General features: G+C 41.1%; 2 protein-coding genes across 3 annotated transcripts in view; both read left to right on the top strand.

The window, feature by feature from the left end:
* Positions 1 to 5,270: 5,270 nt before the first annotated feature.
* On the top strand, positions 5,271 to 8,906 carry GJE1 (gap junction protein epsilon 1). The gene is made up of 3 exons (XM_036379296.1): positions 5,271 to 5,349; positions 5,942 to 6,124; positions 6,524 to 8,906. Exons 1-3 carry the CDS (start codon positions 5,311 to 5,313, stop codon positions 6,917 to 6,919), a joined length of 618 nt encoding a protein of 205 aa, XP_036235189.1. The 5' UTR covers positions 5,271 to 5,310; the 3' UTR covers positions 6,920 to 8,906.
* Positions 8,907 to 11,831: 2,925 nt separating this feature from the next.
* VTA1 (vesicle trafficking 1) overlaps positions 11,832 to 18,843 on the top strand; it is a 38,468-nt gene continuing 31,456 nt past the window's right edge. For both annotated transcript variants that reach the window (XM_036379567.2, XM_036379568.2), the window contains exon 1: positions 11,832 to 11,981. In XM_036379567.2, coding sequence (XP_036235460.1) covers positions 11,873 to 11,981 — 109 coding nt within the window. In that variant the 5' untranslated portion in view covers positions 11,832 to 11,872. The remainder of the gene's footprint in view (positions 11,982 to 18,843) is intronic.

An 18,843-nucleotide genomic window follows, 5' to 3' on the forward strand; every position in this document is an offset into this window, starting at 1 on the left:
TCATGAATGTAGGTAGTCATGTAAATATGCTGGAAGACAGGCAGACCCCTTGGACTGAAGTTTCCAAGATAAAATGTTTAGGTAGAATAACAGCATTGTCCAGTAACATGCACTGCAGACCAATTCCTTTATTTCTTTTTCTCAAAAGAGAGGATTCATGAGCTTGTAGAGAACTAGCTTGTTCATATTACTACAGCAGTTCTCTAGAAGCTCTGTGAGTTTATGACAGGTCTATGGAGAATCTGACCACTGAAATATCAGAAGCAAAGCATGACACATGTGCATGGCCTATCCATGGCATGCTGTCTAGTACAGGAATTAAATCAGTGATTTCTTCTTAAATATTAAGTTTTACTAAGTTTATATAAAAAAATTAAAGAATTAAAGAATGTTTCTTTAAAGTTACACTTCTCTGTATCTATTCATTGATCGTTGTGACTCTTCTCAGGTCCCTGAATATATAAATGTGTCAAAGTTGTGTAAATTACTGATTCATATAAATGAGTAATTTCTTTGAACCCAACCAGTGCTAGACCTCAGAAAGGATCAGGCTAGATGCTTCACCTTTACCACTAAGCAGCTTATCAGAATCATCACAGAGCTCCTCTGGAGGTGATTCTTGTTACTGATCAAGTTCCTTCCACACAGCTTTAAATTCAGCTATGCTCCCTCTGAAGCAGCCTTACTGATGGCTTACATATATTTACATACATACATGCATACATAAATTGCTGTGACCCTCTATTTTGTTGAGCATACGTGAAATTTTCTAAGATCAACTATAGTCATGTTTCTGTTAACACTCCAAATCGCTCTTCTTGGTTCCCATTGGCTGGATCCAACATAAGTCTTTAACTCTGTGAGTTTAATACTGGGAGTATGGTCCTTTTGCTAATTTGTTTCAAAATGGGTTATATATCAACAGACAATATGGTTCCCACTGGGAGAATAGTTTAAATTCAACTTGTCTTTAATATTGATTTTCTTGGGACAAGAGGAAGTTGAGTCTTTTTGCATGAATATCAACAAAAGAACCCTTTAGAAACTCCTATTGATATAAACTTGTTGCAGTTTGCATGGAGAGAGGTGAGACCCCTTGCTTTTTGTTTCACAACATTACCACTCCTACTGCTGCCTTCCAGGAGAATTTCTTCTACCCTAGTTAATTTTATCTGTCCTTTAGTCCACAGGATAGAATTCCTAAGGTTGAAGAATCAGAAACATTTTCAGTGGAAATTTATATTACTGATTTTTATCAGTACTTGATTTTATCTACTCCATGTTTTTTAGAACTCTAACAGCAAGGAAATAAGCTTTGAAGAAAGTAAGTGGCTCCAGCTCAGGGAAGATGGACAGTCAGATAATGCTTCTACTGCAGTATAAATATAATTCATCCAGCTATCATATTCAACCAGTATGAATATAATTTCCTGCATAGGCAAAAAGGCATGAGTGGGGAAGATCCACAGACCCTGACATAAACCAGTTGGAATTCAGATCTCCACATACAAACTGTTCATTGTTCTCTTTTCAAACAAGAGTCCACCCATGCCTAGATGTCGTTTCAGATTACAGCCAAGAGACAATTTAATTGTGGAGCTCTGACACAGTACTTGGCACAAGAGTGAGGGAGAGAGTGCCACAGGTGAATCTCCCCAGTGGGAAAGAAACTGCTTAGGCACAATCAGCCACCATAGATGGAGTGCAACACCATAGGGGAGAAATGACAACAACTTGGAAACATGAGAGGGAAAATTTCATCAGTAGTTCCCAAGTGTAGGAATTCATAATCAGTTCATGTAGGAATGAGGAGCTCCACACATCTCATAAATGCCCTCTACCGAGAAGTGGGTCTGACAGGAAAAAACACTCTTTTCACACATTTATGCAGCTCAAGGCACTTGATAATTCCAGGGCTAATTCCAGATTTGCACATCACAACATGTGTAGTCCCATGAAGAGCCAAGCATATCTGCCACTAAAGCTATCTGCAGTAAGTAGACTTTAAATAAGTATGTGTACTTGCACATTAAATGAAAACCGGGTTCAAATGGAGCCCTGGAAGTGATCATGTTTGAAGGCCTGATTGTCAGTCAAATTTTAAAAAGAAACAAAGCAACAACCAAGGAACAAATACTACCTGAATTTAAACACTGAGCATTAGGAACCAAACCTTCAATAAATTTTGTAATATCTTCATTACACCAGTAGATACAGCTGGAAAGTGGGCATGCATTGTAGCAGAGAGTGACTTCTTCCAGGCAGTCAAATGTACAATAACCTAAAGTAACTCACGGGTTTTTTTCTTGTTATTTCAATAGAAGCTTTCTTATTTTGATGGAGGGAACTCTGCAAACCAAAATGGAAATCGGGTGCTTCCAGCACTAGACAAAGCTGGAAAGCCAGCAGGAGTAGCTTTCTCCAATATTCATGCAAGTTCTCTTTTGGGAAACAAAACCTTATCTTATTTATATCAATTCAATTTTTTTGTACCATTTTCATGGTGCTGGTTTTATTTATGGCATGAGGGTAAGAGATGCCATTATCTTTAACCACATTAATAAAGGAATGAATTGGGTTCTTAATGTTAAACACACAGGTCATCCCTCTAAGCACAACTGTAGCTTTATGCATGCATTTACATTCTATTTATTTTACTGTATTCGTTCAGTAGGACTTCAACTCATTGAAAGGTTAAAGAGCACACCGCTGAGCTCCCAACTGGAGTCAAGATCCAGACTTCAGACTCACTTAGAAACAAATGTGATATCAACATCTTCCATCCCATTTGTTCATGATAGACAACTAACAGACAGCTGCTCCTACAGATTCAAAACAAATAATGATTTTCTGTCAAAGGAAGTATCAAGGGATGGTTTGAGTTCCCTCTGCACTCAAAAGGACTGCACAATGCCAGCTTACTCTACTCCCGTCTCAAGTTATCTTCCTAATGTGATGTTAAGAAGCACATTATTGAACACACATGACAAAAGAAAAACATTGCTATTAGTTCCTCCTAGTGCGAAGATAACGGGATTCCTGTGCTTGAGCTCACATGACACTGGGGCTACTTCAGAGAAAGTGACAATTTTATTGTGGGCCCATTCATCACACTCAGTGGGGTTTTACTGCAGACACCCGTGGGGTTTGTATTTGGTTTATCTGACAACCTCTCCAGAATTAATTTGTTTTTTATATTTCAGTGCAGCTGTATTCCTTATGTGTTCCTAGAAAAAAATCAGAGCATTGCCAGCTAAGTCTTTTAGCATCTTTATCACATGACAGAAATTCAAGTTTCTATATTGTTACTGAGGTTGATTGTTGATTGTCTTGTATTAGACAATCCAATCAGGTAAGTAATCATGTGATTTTCACCTAAAAATTAAAAAAGATACAAAGTAACATTTGTATTGTGCTGATTTTTACCCAAAACGTGTTCTGAAATACTGTTTCTATTTATAGTGGAATCAAATGCTGACCAAACTTTATGGGTTCATGTTCATCAATTAATGTGCAAATAATCACTACTCTACCAAGCATGACGAAAAGCTTTGAAAGATCTATCTTCATTTAGAAACTAGGAGTTGTTGAGTTTTTCTCTGGTGTTTTTAAACATTTCTATTTAAAGAGATCCTACTAAACACAAACACAACTACTTTTTGAGGTACATTCAACAGCAGATTTTCAATAGGCATTTCACATTTTAAAATAATTAAATAATTGAGATATTACTGATACTAAACATGCTGAACTAATTTAGTCATTTCATAGTATTGTGGGAGCACTAGAATTGCATTTGGATGATAATTAAGTTGCATATGTATTGAAAAACAATTCACTGTGACCAAAATCACTGCATTTTGGTGAAGGTCAGTCACCACACTGAGAACCACAGTACTTTATTGCAGATCACACACCACTGAGAGACATTATTGCTTTTAGTTCATTTGACATACATGAACCTCAGCGTTCTCTCTATGCAGCAGAGCAGCAGATTGCATTAAAAACGTTTGGAAACCCAGTCTGAGTGCTACAGATACAGTACCTTTACAGTACTCCAGGAGACAGACATTTAATTAATTGCCTGAACTAGGGGCTGCAGTAAATAACATGCACTTATTGGAGCACTTTTCAACTTCTTTCAGTAGATGCAGGGCGGGTTCCCTTTACAAAGGTTGTTCTGATGTCTTCCAACAGTTATTTCGACCATATCATTAATACAGTCATTGAGGCACCTCTTAGAGACACAAGAGCTAAATCCATAAATAAATAAAATAATCACCAATTTCCATCACTTCCCCCCTTCTGCCTATGTTTCCATACCTATGAGCATACATGACAGAGGGAACAATGCTTTTTGATACATCAGCTTGAAGTCATGCTGCAGCCAGTTACAAGGGAGGCTCTCTTTTGAGTTTAGAGGCAATAGAATAACTGCCCCTCACTGGATTTGGTGACCTGACTTCACTTTCCTACACACGCCAAATAAACTACTGCATACCACTGAGTGAATGACAAATTAGCATTTCCCCTTTACTGGTTTCCCGTCTCCATCCTTCCACTCTCCATCTTCCCATAGAACCGCCACTGGGTTCAAACTACTGAGTTGAAGTACTTCCTTGCAGCAGTCTACCAACAGGAGTGTCTGGCTCATGCATGGACTCGCATGCACAGCTCTTCTGAAGCTGCTTCAACTCCACATACCGAGTACGCTGGCAAACTATTAGTAGCAATTATTGCCATTAAGTTATTTGTAGCAACTTTGAAGTGGGTAATACTATTTGTTTTCATTCAATTTCTGTTTCTTTGAATTCAGAATCGTGGAACTACAGCTTCCAAGTCCTGCAGCATCCTTTTTTATTGGATTTAGTCATAAAGTTGATAAACTCTAGATGCTCCGGCTAGCAGGGTAGGAGCGCTGCGCCAGGGCCTCAGCCGGGACGGGGATGGGGGCGAGGGCGGGGAGCGGCTCCGGGGCCCGGCGGGGGTGACGCTCGGTACAGCGGGTACCCCGGCGCGGCGGTGAAAGGCCGGCGGGCCAGGGGCAGGGGCAGGGGCAGGGGCCGGTGCACAGCGGGCGGCGGTGGCGGCCGGCGCTGCTGACGGTGCTGCCCGGGGATTATCGGCGGGCGCCGGCCGGCCCCGCTTTTGCTGCGCCCGCTGCCGACCCGAGGGGGGGCCCGCCCGGGGACAAAGGGCGGAGCGAGCCGGGGCCGGGGTCGGGGCCGGGGCCAGGGCCAGGGCCAGGGCGGGCTCCGGCTCCGGCTCCGGCTCGGCCGCCGCCGCCCACACAGGGCACCTTCCCCAGCCATGTCCCCCAACTACATCCGGAGCTTCTCGGAGGGATGTGTGAGTACGCGGGGTGCGCCCCTGGCCCCACCGGAGCCGGGGGTCCGGCCCCAAAGCGCGCACGGGCCGGAGGGGCCGCCCGCCCGCCTGAGCTCCCGGCCCGGGCACGGCGGGGCAGGCGGCCGGAGCGGGCTGACAATCGCCCCTTTGGGGAAAGTGAACTTTAATTTACGGGAATAAGGATGGTTCTAAGCATGGTTAGGTTTGATGGTGGCACGGCGGTCCGTGCTTTGCCATCACCTGACATCATGTGAATGAATCAGTACAACAGCAAAACGAATAGCCTTTGGGTCGAAGCGCTCAGCTCCGTCTGGCGCCTTCTGCAGCAGCGGAATACAGATAAAGGCAGTGAAACAAATGAACTGGCAAGTGCTAGACAAATTAACGTTTATATAAAGTTAGAAGGAACAATAAAGTGTTGTAAGAACATTATTTTGTTAGAGAGCTACTGCACCCTTCATAGGCAAACTGTCTCCTTTAAAACAAGTAGAATAAAATAAATATTCTGGATAATGAAAAAGAGCAAGTAGACCTCCAACAATAACACTGTTCATTTTTGTTTTTTGTGTTGAATGAACCCTCTGGTTTGCAGCTCAGGCCACCAACAGTAATTGGACAATTCCACACTCTTTTTTTTGGCTCAATTCGAATGTTTTTCCTTGGTGTTTTGGGCTTTGCTGTTTATGGAAATGAGGCCTTGCATTTCAGCTGTGACCCAGACAAGAGAGAGGTTAATCTTTTCTGTTACAACCAGTTCAGACCTATAACTCCTCAGGTAATTATCTTTTTCTGTTATTTTTTTTTTCATGGTAAAAATCCAATGTAAAGCAAATTAACTGCAAAAATTAAAGCATGATTTTTCCATATAAGTACTAACTGACTAGGCTAATTATCACTAGCTTTTTTTCATTAATATTTTCCTTTTACTATCCCTTTAGCTATGACTAAATATGGAGCTGTGTTTCCTGTCCTTCAAAATAATACTCATGTTTCAGAACCCAACTAAACTTTTCAAATCAAAACATAACTGCTTTTTACCTTTATTGTCATCTAAGCTTTTATACATTTGATATATATTAAAAACAGACTTGCAAAATGTTCCAATATGCATGTGTTTTAGCTGTTCCAAAGCAGTTGTAAATGATCTGACAGGTACATTTCTGCTACATTTTAGGTATTCTGGGCATTACAGCTGGTGATTGTACTTGTACCTGGAGCCTTTTTTCACCTTTATGCTGCTTGTAAGAGCATCAAACAGGAAGATATTCTCCAAAAGTCATCATACACTGGTTTTTATATCTTCTCTGTTTTCTTAAGGATTGTCCTTGAAGTTGTGGCTTTTTGGCTTCAGATTCAGCTCTTTGGTTTCAAAGTGAATGCAATCTACATGTGTGATGTGGGAGCACTCGATAAAAAGTTTAACATTACCCGGTGCATGGTGCCAGAGCACTTTGAAAAGACAATCTTTCTTATTGCAATGTACACATTTACTGTGATTACAGTGATCTTGTGTGTTGCTGAAATTTTTGAAATCTCATGTAGAAGGCTAGGTATCTTAAAAACTCAGTGATGTCACCTCGCACTCATTTACTGCTCTGTCCACCTGCAGTTTTGTAACAATGGTTTCAAACCACAGCAGAAAAACATCTCCCGTCCTCTATGCAGTGCTGCAAAAGAGAACCACACTCAGGATTACTGAGGCAGAATGGTCACTTGACGTAAACTCCTCATCTAAAAACTTGCACACTATGAGAACAATCTTTGTTTCCATGTCAAGGTCAAAGGCACTAAGATCTCCAAGAGCAATATATTTTCATGACCTGCCACCTATTATAGTTCTGCCTCCAGAGGAGTGCCTGTGTGTGAGGAGATGGTTATTTATAAACACACTTCTATTCACAGCTTTTCTGAACACATGCTATCTGAGTTAATAAGGCCATTGCTCTTCTAGGAAAAATTATTGCAAATTTTTTACATGTTCTTACGGCTTGAGAATTGAGCAATAATAGTGGATGCTCTCTGTGTACCAGAAAGCATTCCAACGTCTTCCCAAGAAGTGCCACTGAGATGCAACCTGCAACTCAGCCCCCAGGGGCAGAGGCTCCTGTTTAGACTGTGGTGACAACATATCCATGGATACCAGCTTACTTTGCAGAGGCTCAGCTACTGTCACCTGCCTCCTCAGAATCCCCTTTTAAAAGTGAAAGAGTAGCATGGTATTCTTTGTGCTGACTGCAATGCCTCATTATGTTTTGGCTTACTGTGTAGAACACTTTTACCGATTTAGTATGATCACATTTTGAAGGAAGAAAAGGGCTTTTTAACAATTTTGCATAAGCGGCTTCAAAGTGTCAAAATAAAATCTTAGAGAAAAGCCTTTCCTAGGCCCAATCATGATTTGATTTCAATGTGTTTTGCTTGTGTGTGACTGCAGAATTGGGCCCACAGAATTTTCTGATGTTTGTGTCAGATTTAACTTTTTCTTGCTCTGACTAAAGCTGCTAGAGTAACAGTGAAAAAGAACTCTGCATATTAAAATTATTCTATGCAGTAAGTGTATTGGGTTAGGTTAGGTCTTAAACCTTTTATAGGCATCAGATATTTTTGTGTGCAACAGCTTCTTCTTAAGGTTTAATAAACATATTAAATTTAGAAGTGATTTCCTTGTGCTGAAGTGAGATAAAGGAAAGAAAACAGATTTCAGAATCAGAAAGAAAGGAGGAGGAAGTTTCCTGTATAAAATATCTATATAGCTATAATAGCTATAATAATAGCTATTATATATAGCAAATAGCTATAATAACAATCAACAATTTTCCATCTGTTTTTCAAACATAAAAAGCTGAGATCCTGATAACAGAATCTGGGTAATTTCAGAAATATTTAGAAAATTCTGGAAAAAATCTTAACAACTGTTTTACCACCAAGTGTTAGTTAATTAGTCCAAAGCACAGCTGAATTATCATAGCCTTGTAATTCTTGCCCACAAAAGTAAACCTGATAAATAAATGGAATAGCAAGTTTTAGGTGTCTTGGATTTGATTGAATCTGGGCCGTTTAAAACAAAGTGGGCTACAACTAGATGTGTGGTTTTTTTAAATATGCTGATCAAGAACAAAACTATATATTTCAATACATTTGCTATATTAAAGCATTAATATTATTTTTCCCTATGAAAATAAGTTATATGTTGTCTTAAAGAAATGTCCAGTCAAAGCTATCAGATTTATGCAATATTAAACTAGTTATTTGATATTTGCAAGCATTGCAAGTGAAATAAAAATCACTGTGCTAACTTCTTGTTTACATAATATGCCATGTTCTTTGGTTGATACATGTCTAATTTTTCTCTGTATATGTCAATATCATCTGGAATTATTCTTTCCAATTGAAAATTGTAATCTCAGGTAAAAAAAAATATTTAGAAAAACATACAGTATATAGAACTACTAAGAAAAAGAACGTACTTTCATGTGCTAGGAACAGTTGTTACCAACGGTACACTTGGAATCCCAATTCATCAGTTATTTGTATAATAATAAAATAACTTAATCATAGCCTTGTCAGTATTTTCCCTGGTGCTCAGTATGTCATTGCTTGTTGTTCTTCTGTAAATTTCCAAACACTTCAGAAGGGTCAGAAGAGTGCCAAGACCCCCAAGCCCTCAGGAGTTCCTTAAGTCCTTGTTAACATCAAGAGCCTTGAAGAACAAGTACTAGCATAGGACTCTCTGAGGATGCATAGAGTGATTTAGGAGCTGGGCTACTGATCACCATGGCCTTTTTCTTTCTGGTCACATTCTGGAACATATTAAAAATTTCCCTTCTTCCAAATCAGATACACTGATTTTTTTTCTGCATTTCCTTTGGAATTAAAATTGTCAAATTCCTCAGTCTTTCATTTAAATAAAAAAGTGCATTATTGCCTTTTAGTGCAAATGTTTTTCTGTGCCTCATTCTGCCATTAGTTTCTGGAACACATTGATGGAGATATTATGTCCATGTAAAGAAATCATTTCCCCATGGATGTCAACACTTCTCTTTCCTATATTTGCCATTTTTTTCCTGGCGCTCATTGTATTCTCAAATGTCTATAAACTTTTCTTTTGCTTAGTCTTCCAAACTCCCACCACTTTCATTCTCATTTACAATGTTTTCTATTGGCTTCCTACCACCCTTACTCCCTCTGAGATTGATATGCCTTCATGCATTTCTCAGTGTTGAGCTGATTTTTGCTCAAAGGCTTAGCAAGTATTTGAGACAATCATGAAGGCTTTTTTTTGTTTGTTTTTGCCATTAAGAAAGGAATTTATAATACAGCTGGGGATTCTTTGATTCAATTCTATTTCTTTACACAGCGAACATGAAGTCCTGTCTCCCAGAACACTGAGGAAGCATTTTTGTTGCTTACATCAGGTTCACACTGTAAGTGCTTCTTTGACTTTTTCATTGTTTTCCACCATACTCTAGCCACCTAATTTTCACAGATAGCACTCAAAGCAATCCCCAGCTTATGTGTTTGCAGTCAGTTTTGTCTCTAGTCAGACATCATGACCATTTCAGTTCTCACTTAACAAAGAGCCGTAATTGTGACATGATTGCATTTACATCAAAGGTATAGCTGCTCTAGGCCAGACAGCCTCTAGTATAGCACCACAGCATCCCAGTCCTGTAACCACTCCTTGTTCTCTCCTTTCATGGATTCCTCTCTTCTGTTCAGACATCATTTCCCTTCTGTTCCCTTTCTGGCACACTCCCATGCCGGCAATGAGACAACACAACCACCTCTCCTACCCTGTGCCTCCCTCCAGCAAGCACCCTTCTTTATGCCCTTTATACATTCCCTTCCTTTGCAAACAGACACTTTGAGATTGAGGTTTGGCAAAAGGGCTACCTAAAAGAAATGTAAAAATAGTTTTAACTATGCCATCAGAATGAGGTATATAGACACTAAATTTATATTGCAATAACTTGTGAGATTCATTTAAAACCATTTTGCTTCAACAGTTCTCATCCTGTTCTTATCCCCTCTCTGCAAAACCAGAAAGCCCTGGGAGTTCCTCTGAGAAAAAGTTATCTGGGAAGTGGTGATCCTCTGAGATGCATGCTCCAGAGCTGACAGACTTTCTGATAGCCATCAGGAAGCAGCCCGGTCCTATTAGCCAGGCCATGGTAGTATTACAAAATGTGGAATATGTTAAATTTTCTTAAGGAAGGATTTTCTTTGCTGTTTAATCTTCAAATACTTTCAAGCTTAATCAACAAGGGAGATTTAATCTGTGAAAACAGACAGCAGCTAACAAGCAAGCTCTAACTGATCTCCAAGTGTTAGAAAAACAAATCACTTGGTAGTAGAATTGCCTTGTTTACCAGGTTTACATTGTTTGCCAGGTTTAGAGCTTGACATCCTTCATCCATCTCAGAGCCTGGGGGAGGTTAACAAAGCTTGGAAAGAGGGATGCCCACTGGTAGCTGACACAAGGAATGCAGAATTTACAGGCCACAGGGCCATTTGGCAGAACTCACAAAATAAGGAAGAAACTAATGAGGCCACTCAGTTACTGTGCTGCAATCAGCTCCAACTAGGTAAAAGGCAGTTCTGGCAGGGAGAAATCCTCACCACCAGCTCATGGACAAGTGACCCAAGAAACCCAGTGACTCAAACGAGAAAGACTAAACATGGTCATCAATTAGCAGAACAAGCAAGAGAATCATTAACTAACAGAATACAGAAAACTAATTAATAAGAGAACTATTGTTCTCTTATTAAAAAACAAAGCAGCCTTTGTTTGCTAAAATGTATAAATAGCAAAGTGCTGATAGTTGGGGTGCTTGATTTATGGAATACCCCGGAACCCAGGCTCGTACAACTCTGAAATGAATAATCAATATCTCTCTCGAATGTGTATTTATTGACTTGTTGCATTCCGGGTAACTAATGCGATTTTTGCAGACAACAGTTTTTGGGGATGAAGGGCAGAGGCTCAGAAGAAAAGGCGCACCTCAGCCCCCAAGGGCCTCAGGGACCTTGGGAAGCCTTGGGGCAGCCCAAGGAGAAGTTTCAGTCTGAGAAGCGATTTTACTTGCAGGTGTACCTACACATGCCAGGTGTGCACAGCTCTCTGGGCTGGCCTTGCCAAGGGGAGGGAGGCAGAAGGGACGGGGAGGGCGTCTCTGCTCAGCCCTGGGCTGCCGGGGCCAGGCCGGCTGCGCCAGGGAGCAGCCCTGACCGCCCCCAAGTCTCCAGCCCTTCCTCACGGCTGCTGTGGGATGCGTTTCAAGCACCAAGGGGCCACGTAGGTGGCGTTCGAGGCCGTAGGTCCCCAGAGACGGACGGACGACAGGATGGATGGACGGACGGACGGACAGCCCCGCCCGCCCCCTCCTGGCCCGCAGGGGGCGCTCCCCTCGCCCCGCCGCCGGCCCGCCCGCCCGCCCACGGCGCCCGAGCCGGAAGCGGAAGCGGCGCGCGCCAGCCCCGGGAGCGAGACCTGCGCGCCGCCGCCTCCGCCGCCGCCCGCGCCATGGCGGCCCCGGCGCTGCCCCCGCTGCCGCCGCAGCTCAAGAGCATCCAGCACCATCTGCGGACCGCGCAGGAGCTGGACAAGCGCGAGCCCGTGGTGGCGTACTACTGTGAGTGAGGAGGCGGCCGCGGCGCCGTCCCGCCGGGCCTGGCCCGGCCCGGCCCGGCCGCTGCTGCACCGGGCGGAGCGCTCCTCCCCTGCCCGGGCGGGCGGGCGGCCCGCGGGATGCGCGGAGACGCGGGGGCGGGGGGAAGCCCCACCTCTGGGCGGTGCGGGGTGGTCGCGGCAGCCGCACTCGCCTTTCCCCTGCTCCGTGCTTGCGGAGTTCCAGCCCCTCGGCGGTCGGAGCGCGCGTCCCGGCTGCCCCGCCGTCGGCTCGTACGACACCGTGTAAAGTGGTCCTGATGGGACAGTCCTAATAAGCACCGCAAAAAATAACGTTTAAGAAGTTTCTCAGAGTTTTTTGTTTTCCTGAAAAGACCTCCCTTAGTCGTGTGTAAACCTGAATAAGCGTTTTGAGTTTGAGAATCTTTAGTGCTGATAGAAGCTTTCATTTTCTCCTCTGTGAGCCTTTGTCACTTTCTCGGAGTTCTCAAAGGGAGGTTTGCTCTTTTTCTGCTTCTTTCGCTGAAATGAGCACAGCAAAACCTTACTGGTAAAACTTGCAAATTGATATGTAGATTTTTCAAGCTGATATGACTTCTAATAAGAAGAAGCTTATGGTTGTCTAATGGTTGTCAGCATGGACTGTGAGTCTTTCTAAAAGACTTTTTATAGTGAATTAAGAAATACAAGCTTGCTGTTAGTCTTAAATTCCTCTTACAGTTAAGCCTCACTGGTAAAGGACCTAACACTAGCAGGTCACCAGAAAAGTATGTTTATGTTGTTGACAACTCACCCTTAAAGGGAAGGAAGATGGGTCATCACAGTGTTGGTATTTTTATTGAGATAGGAGGTCGTTGGAGGGGTTTACTTGTCTTGTCTTCAAGAAAAATGAAATAAAAAATAGATGAAGGACTGGTACTTTTTCTTTGTAAGGTGATATTAATTTAGAAGAATGAGTTAGTGAAATTCAGGTTTCAGACAGCTCTGAAAAAACTGTTGTCTGAGTGACAGAAGAATAATTTTACCTTTCCTGTGTAAAACAGGAATAGTGTGCTAACATGGAAAAGTGCAGCCAGGAAGGTGAGGTAGCCACATACTAGAACACTGGATGTTCTCACCCACAATAAAGAGTACTCACTCTTTATTTACTGGAAGAACACAGGACAAGTGACACTGTGTGTGGCAGGAAGCAGCAGCTAGGTCAAGTTGCACTGAGGGGTTTTTTGTTTGTTTCTCTTTATTTCTTTGGATTTTTCTGCCAGATGTAGCACACTGTCTGCCTATACATGAAAAAGACATGCATTAGTGTAGGTGAAAAAATACAAGTCTATTTTAAACCAGAAATGTTTTAGTGTTCAATCTCTACTTTTCTTTGTCTTCTGCATTCTGAAACTTACATCTTAGTGTAGAGGGAAAAAAAGCCTGTGTTGGATAATTACTATTTTCTGTAAAGTCACTTGCCTTATCTGTCCTAAGTAGTCTGGAAATTTTATTTTTTCATCTGAGTACTTCAACACATCTAGTTCATTACTGAATATAGCAAAGACTGTATTCTAAAGGTATCTGTTTCATTACAGTATTATGTAAAGTAAAAACCACTGAAGCTCTTTTTCAAGTTAGGTCTTGCTCAGATCCTTTGTTTTTTTAAATATACAACAGAGAAGAATGTGTTTTCACCAGTGTTCCACTGATGACACGTCCTCCCATGGTGGATGAGTTTGTCCTGATTGAAGAAAATGCAGTACTCCTGCCCCATAGTTGTTGTTTTTTCCTTCATTTAGTTCTGGCTTTGAAGCAAAAGTAAGGTTTATGAAACATTAATTTTTAACATCAGGGGTTTGGTATAATTACATGGAATCCCAAAGTATTAATTATTAATATTGCTACTTGTCAAAAAAAATATACTGTATATACTCCTAGCATGCTATGAAAAGTAAAAGCCTTACTAAAAAGGTAGAGTTTTGGAAGTGTAGAGCAGGGGATACAAAAAGATTTCAGTATTCCTTTCAGATAATGTTTTGAAAGCCATGTGGATTTATGTAGGGTTAAAGTAACACTTCTCATTAGATGCTTCACTGAAAAAAATGAGCATCTCTTTCTGGAGCTTTTGAAATGGGTTTCAGAGGAGCTCTATGCATTTTATATAATGTATTGTATGCAAGGAATAGAGTGCAGAAAATGCTGTGTGCTAGATTGCGTGGTATTCTCTGAGCTGGTGCTTCCCCAGCAGCCTCATCTGAGGCACATGTCTGGCACCGTGCATGTCCCAGGAGCAGGGGGCTGCTGTGCCTGTCACCCTGCATGTCCCGTGCCTGGCACCCTGCGTGTCCCAGCAGCGGGGGACTCCTGTGGCCTGTGGGGGGACTCCTGTGGCCTGTGCCTGGCACCCTGCATGTCCCAGGAGCAGGGGGCTCCTGTGGCCTGTGCCTGGCACCCTGCGTGTCCCAGGAGCAGGGGGCTCCTGTGGCCTGTGCCTGGCACCCTGCGTGTCCCAGGAGCAGGGGACTCCTGTGGCCTGTGCCTGGCACCCTGCATGTCCCAGGAGCAGGGGACTCCTGTGGCCTGTGCCTGGCACCCTGCATGTCCCAGGAGCAGGGGGCTCCTGTGGCCTGTGCCTGGCACCCTGCATGTCCTGGCACCAGGGGACTCCTGTGGCCTGTGCCTGGCACCCTGCATGTCCTGGCACCACAGGGCTCCTGTGGCCTGTGCCTGGCACCCTGCATGTCCCAGGAGCAGGGGGCTCCTGTGGCCTGTGCCTGGCACCCTGCGTGTCCTGGCACCAGGGGGCTCCTGTGGCCTGTGCCTGGCACCCTGCATGTCCTGGCACCAGGGGGCTCCTGTGGCCTGTGCCTGGCACCCTGCGTGTCCCAGGAGCAGGGGGCTGGTGAGGCACAGCAGAGTGCACCCTGTGTTGTTGAAAGGCCGTGTTCCGTCACAAAGCTGCTTATGCAGCCACTCTGTGAGGGGGATCATTGGTTAGCTAGTGGATGTAACCATCAGTCTGAACAGTGATGTGTTTATAGCTTTGGAATGTTGCCATAAATGGGTCATACCCAGAAAAAAGCTTCAGTCACAATATTATTAATGTTGCCATGGCACAGTAGTTTGTAGTATGGGCATATGTATGCTAGGTTTTAATTATGGTAATTTTAGTTAAATTGCATTTTTATATGTCTAATAATAAGAGCTGTATAATGTGTTATTAATAATAATAATGCAAATTAATTTGAGGATCGGATGCAAGTGGACTCTGGCAAGATGTGTTTGCAACATAACATATTGCTTTCTATAGCTTAGCAATAAAATTTTCCGAGAAACTACTTACTGCTCTTGTTAATGTTTTTGTCTCTCATCATAGGTGCTGTAGGGGCACTCTTAAAGCTGGAAATTTATGTGATAATTACATAGTGTATTTGCCTTTTTTTTTTTCTTGTGTTGTGCATTTTGAGCATTAAGCTAGCATAAATCAGAATGCCACCTAAAAAAAATGCTGTAGTCCTTCTCTAGCTTCTCATTCCCAACCCTGGACTGCTTTAGAAGCAAATGTTGATGTAATTGTATGATGAAAGACAATAATAAGCTATTTTTCAGCCAGGCCAATGCACTGCTGCCTAAACAGCTGTGCTCCCACACAGACAAAGAAAAAGAACAAGACACAGTGCCTGGGGGCAAAGGCAGGACTCCTGCTTTTTTGGTGTTGCTGACGTATGTTGATTTACAGAAACTGTAATTTAATTAACATTAATCTGTTTTACACAATATAAATAGCTACAGCAGGGATTATTTGTCTTTTTCAACTATCACATAATTTTCCACATGAAAAGTAAAATGTTGAACATTGATGTTCTTGTACACTCCAACACAACACTTCTTGTTGTGGTACTTCCACATTGCAAAAATTTAAAAACTGGTTTGTTGCTGGTAATCCTGTGTAATCCTTACAAAACCTTCATTCTTAACCTTCTTTTATTCAGATTCAGATTCAAAGCAGAATATGATTCAGATTCAAAGCAGAATATGATCCGTAGCTTTATATGCTGTGTGTATACCATTACTTTTTAGCCCTGTTATTAGTAGATGGATGTAAGTGATTGAAGTAATTAAAATATTTTTTCCTGCCAGTGTTCACCATAAATTCACATGGTTGTAACATTTCTTCTACCTAGAACACAGGCTGTAGAGAAACCAGGTTTATTTTTTAGAAATTTTTAGTAGGACATGATTTCACAAAATAATTTTCCTTTTAAAGAGATTAGACACTTAATGGTTAACATAAGTGTCCAGCACTCTGGTAATCTACCGCCTTATTTTAAAATTGTTTCTTCCCCATATGATACTTTTTTCATTTTTGTGTTATTTGTTAATCATTGTCATTAAGTATGTAGCTATTCCAGGTTCAGTAAAGGTCAGTTTATTCAGCAGGTATAATGGAATACCTGAAAAGTATGCTACATTGGTTGCCTAGCAAAGGGCAAATATGCAATTGGTGGTCAATAAAATAACTTTTTATGTTAAAAACGTACTTGAGTCTAACTATTTGACTATTTTGAGATGTTATTTTGCAGACACAAGGAGGCAGACTCCAATAAAAAAATCTCTGGCCTGTAAAAACTGAAGAAATCTTGTCTCCAACTGTGGCATAAGCAGTTGGACTGATGAGTTGTTTTGTCGGGTTTTTTTACAAATTGCAAGGTTTTAGAGGTAACTGTATCTTCCAAAAACTTAAAGTTTAGAGTTAAAAGCAAGATTTTCATTAATGGCTGTTGTTTCAGCCTTGCAGTTGAATTGTTAATCTCTTGCAGAAATGTATGGTAGTCTGTATTTACTGAACATTAATGTTTTAATTCTAAAGTCTTGAGAGAATGCCAGTGGGTTACCAGAAAAGGACTGATGTTTCATGAACAGTGTTTGGATAATCAATGAATTCATGTGAGAAATTATGTTTCTAGTAACTTTCAAAAAGCAAAGTGTGGTGATTTTTGCTTTACAGTCTACTAAATATCAGAAAAAAATAATGTAAGGTAAGTAGATATGATTTATATAAAAGAGGCATGAAAAAAATCTTCAGTTTTTAATTCTTGAGATGGAAAAGCATCAGAGAAATGCTTCCAGACTCTTGTATTAACATTTGTGGTTTTTGTGAGATCAGGCAAGAGAGAAAAGCAAGAGACAACTTTTATTACACAACTAGTTGACAACCTCTTGAACCAAAAGTCATTCAGCTTTTAACAGAAATATCCATCTGTTAAATGTGACTGGCTTGTCATTTTCAAGTGCAGTCAGACACCTGTGAAACAAGCTTCTCTCTGCATACAAATGATAAGAGATTTTTAGTATTATTATTAGAAAAAAAGGACTGTGAAGTTCATGGCCAGACTAAGAATTTGGGAAATACAGTTACTGTGCAATTTTACAACTGAAATACCATTATTTTTTACCAATTCTTATCCTTTACCTATCCAATTAGTCCTTCTTAATAGGAATTACTAATAATGGTCAAATATTTTAATTGATCTTTTAAATTATTCAGTTTTTAATTGTATCTTGGTGCATTCTGAATGATTAATTTAGAAGATGCATGTAATTAGGAAGTATTAATAAAATTAAAAGTAAGTGGTATTTGCTGTATTTGGAGAGATTTAGCACATGCTTAGTAACCTCATTTCTACTGGGACATTGTGGAATTCAAATGCATAAAAAGCGTGCTTGTAGAATTCTGTATCTAATATGATCAAATCCCTGAGCTTTCCAGTTTAAATATTCAGATTTAGTCCATTTGTAAAAGTACATTTTCTGTATTCTCATATTGCTTGTGGCAGAGAACTATTTTGTGGACTACTAATACAACAAATGTTTTAAAGGCTTTTATTAGAGCTGGCATACAAAAGAATAGATTTAATCTGTTCTTTACTCAGGGTAAACTAGTATGTGTAAGTCAGATATTTAAGTAAATACCAGTTTCATAGTGTACTGTGAGTCTTGATTCTGCTATGAGTATAAGCTAAAAATTTTTCTCAATTTAAACTTTTCCCTTTGCCTTCTATTTTTTTTCTGTTTTAAGTCTTTTGTTTGCTCTGATTATTTCAAAGATTTGTAACTGGGGAAGACTCTGCTTTTAAAACTGCTTTGTCTGCGGAGACAGAAAAACTAAAAAAGTGGTGGGGATAACAAAGATAATTGTTTAAACTCCACAATCCTTAAAGCAGACTGTGGGTAGTGGCAAAAATTAGGATGATATTAACTGTTGTGTAGTATTTTGGGCTTTGCTTTGATTACGTAGGTAATATGTTAAAATAATCTGTTCTAACAGAGAATGAGAATGTATAGAACAAGTGTACTTCAGAGATTGAAACCTTTTCTGAGTTACATGTATTTGTGTTAAACTCCTAAACTTGTATAGTGTAAATATACTAAGGTGCATTTTTCCGTCATATAATTCACCATTTTTTTTTATATATATCTTTTTTTACTCCTCTGGAAGTAGAATTAACAACTGTCTTTTCCTGCCTGAGGTATGCTGCTGCCTTTGAAGGAGGGGTGCATCAACATCAACGTTCTGATTTGCAGAATCACAAAACTGTTGAGGTTGGAGGCCTTTGTACATCACCTTGTGCAATGCCCTGCTCAGAGCATAACCACTGGGGCAGGTTGGTCGGGACTCTGCAGGAAGTTTTTGAACATCCCCAGGGATGGCGACTCTACTGTTGGGAGCAACCTGTTCCAGTGTCTGATTACCCAGACAGTAGAAAATTTTTCTTTTGTTTAAGTGGGATTTCTTGTATTTCATTTTGAGCCCATTGCCTCTCATCCTGTCTGCTGGACACCACTGAGAAGGGTCTGGCTTTGTCTTCACTCCCCACTGATCC

This window comes from Molothrus ater, chromosome 3 (assembly GCF_012460135.2).
Source record: "Molothrus ater isolate BHLD 08-10-18 breed brown headed cowbird chromosome 3, BPBGC_Mater_1.1, whole genome shotgun sequence".
In the NCBI taxonomy this organism is placed as follows: Eukaryota; Metazoa; Chordata; class Aves; order Passeriformes; family Icteridae; genus Molothrus; species Molothrus ater.

Coding starts and splice junctions, on each gene's coding strand:
- GJE1 (XM_036379296.1), top strand. CDS start 5,311: ATGTCCCCCAACTACATCCGGAGCTTCTCGGAGGGATGT. Junction 5,350..5,941: donor GGAGCTTCTCGGAGGGATGT/GTGAGTACGCGG, acceptor TCTGGTTTGCAG/CTCAGGCCACCAACAGTAAT. Junction 6,125..6,523: donor TCAGACCTATAACTCCTCAG/GTAATTATCTTT, acceptor GCTACATTTTAG/GTATTCTGGGCATTACAGCT.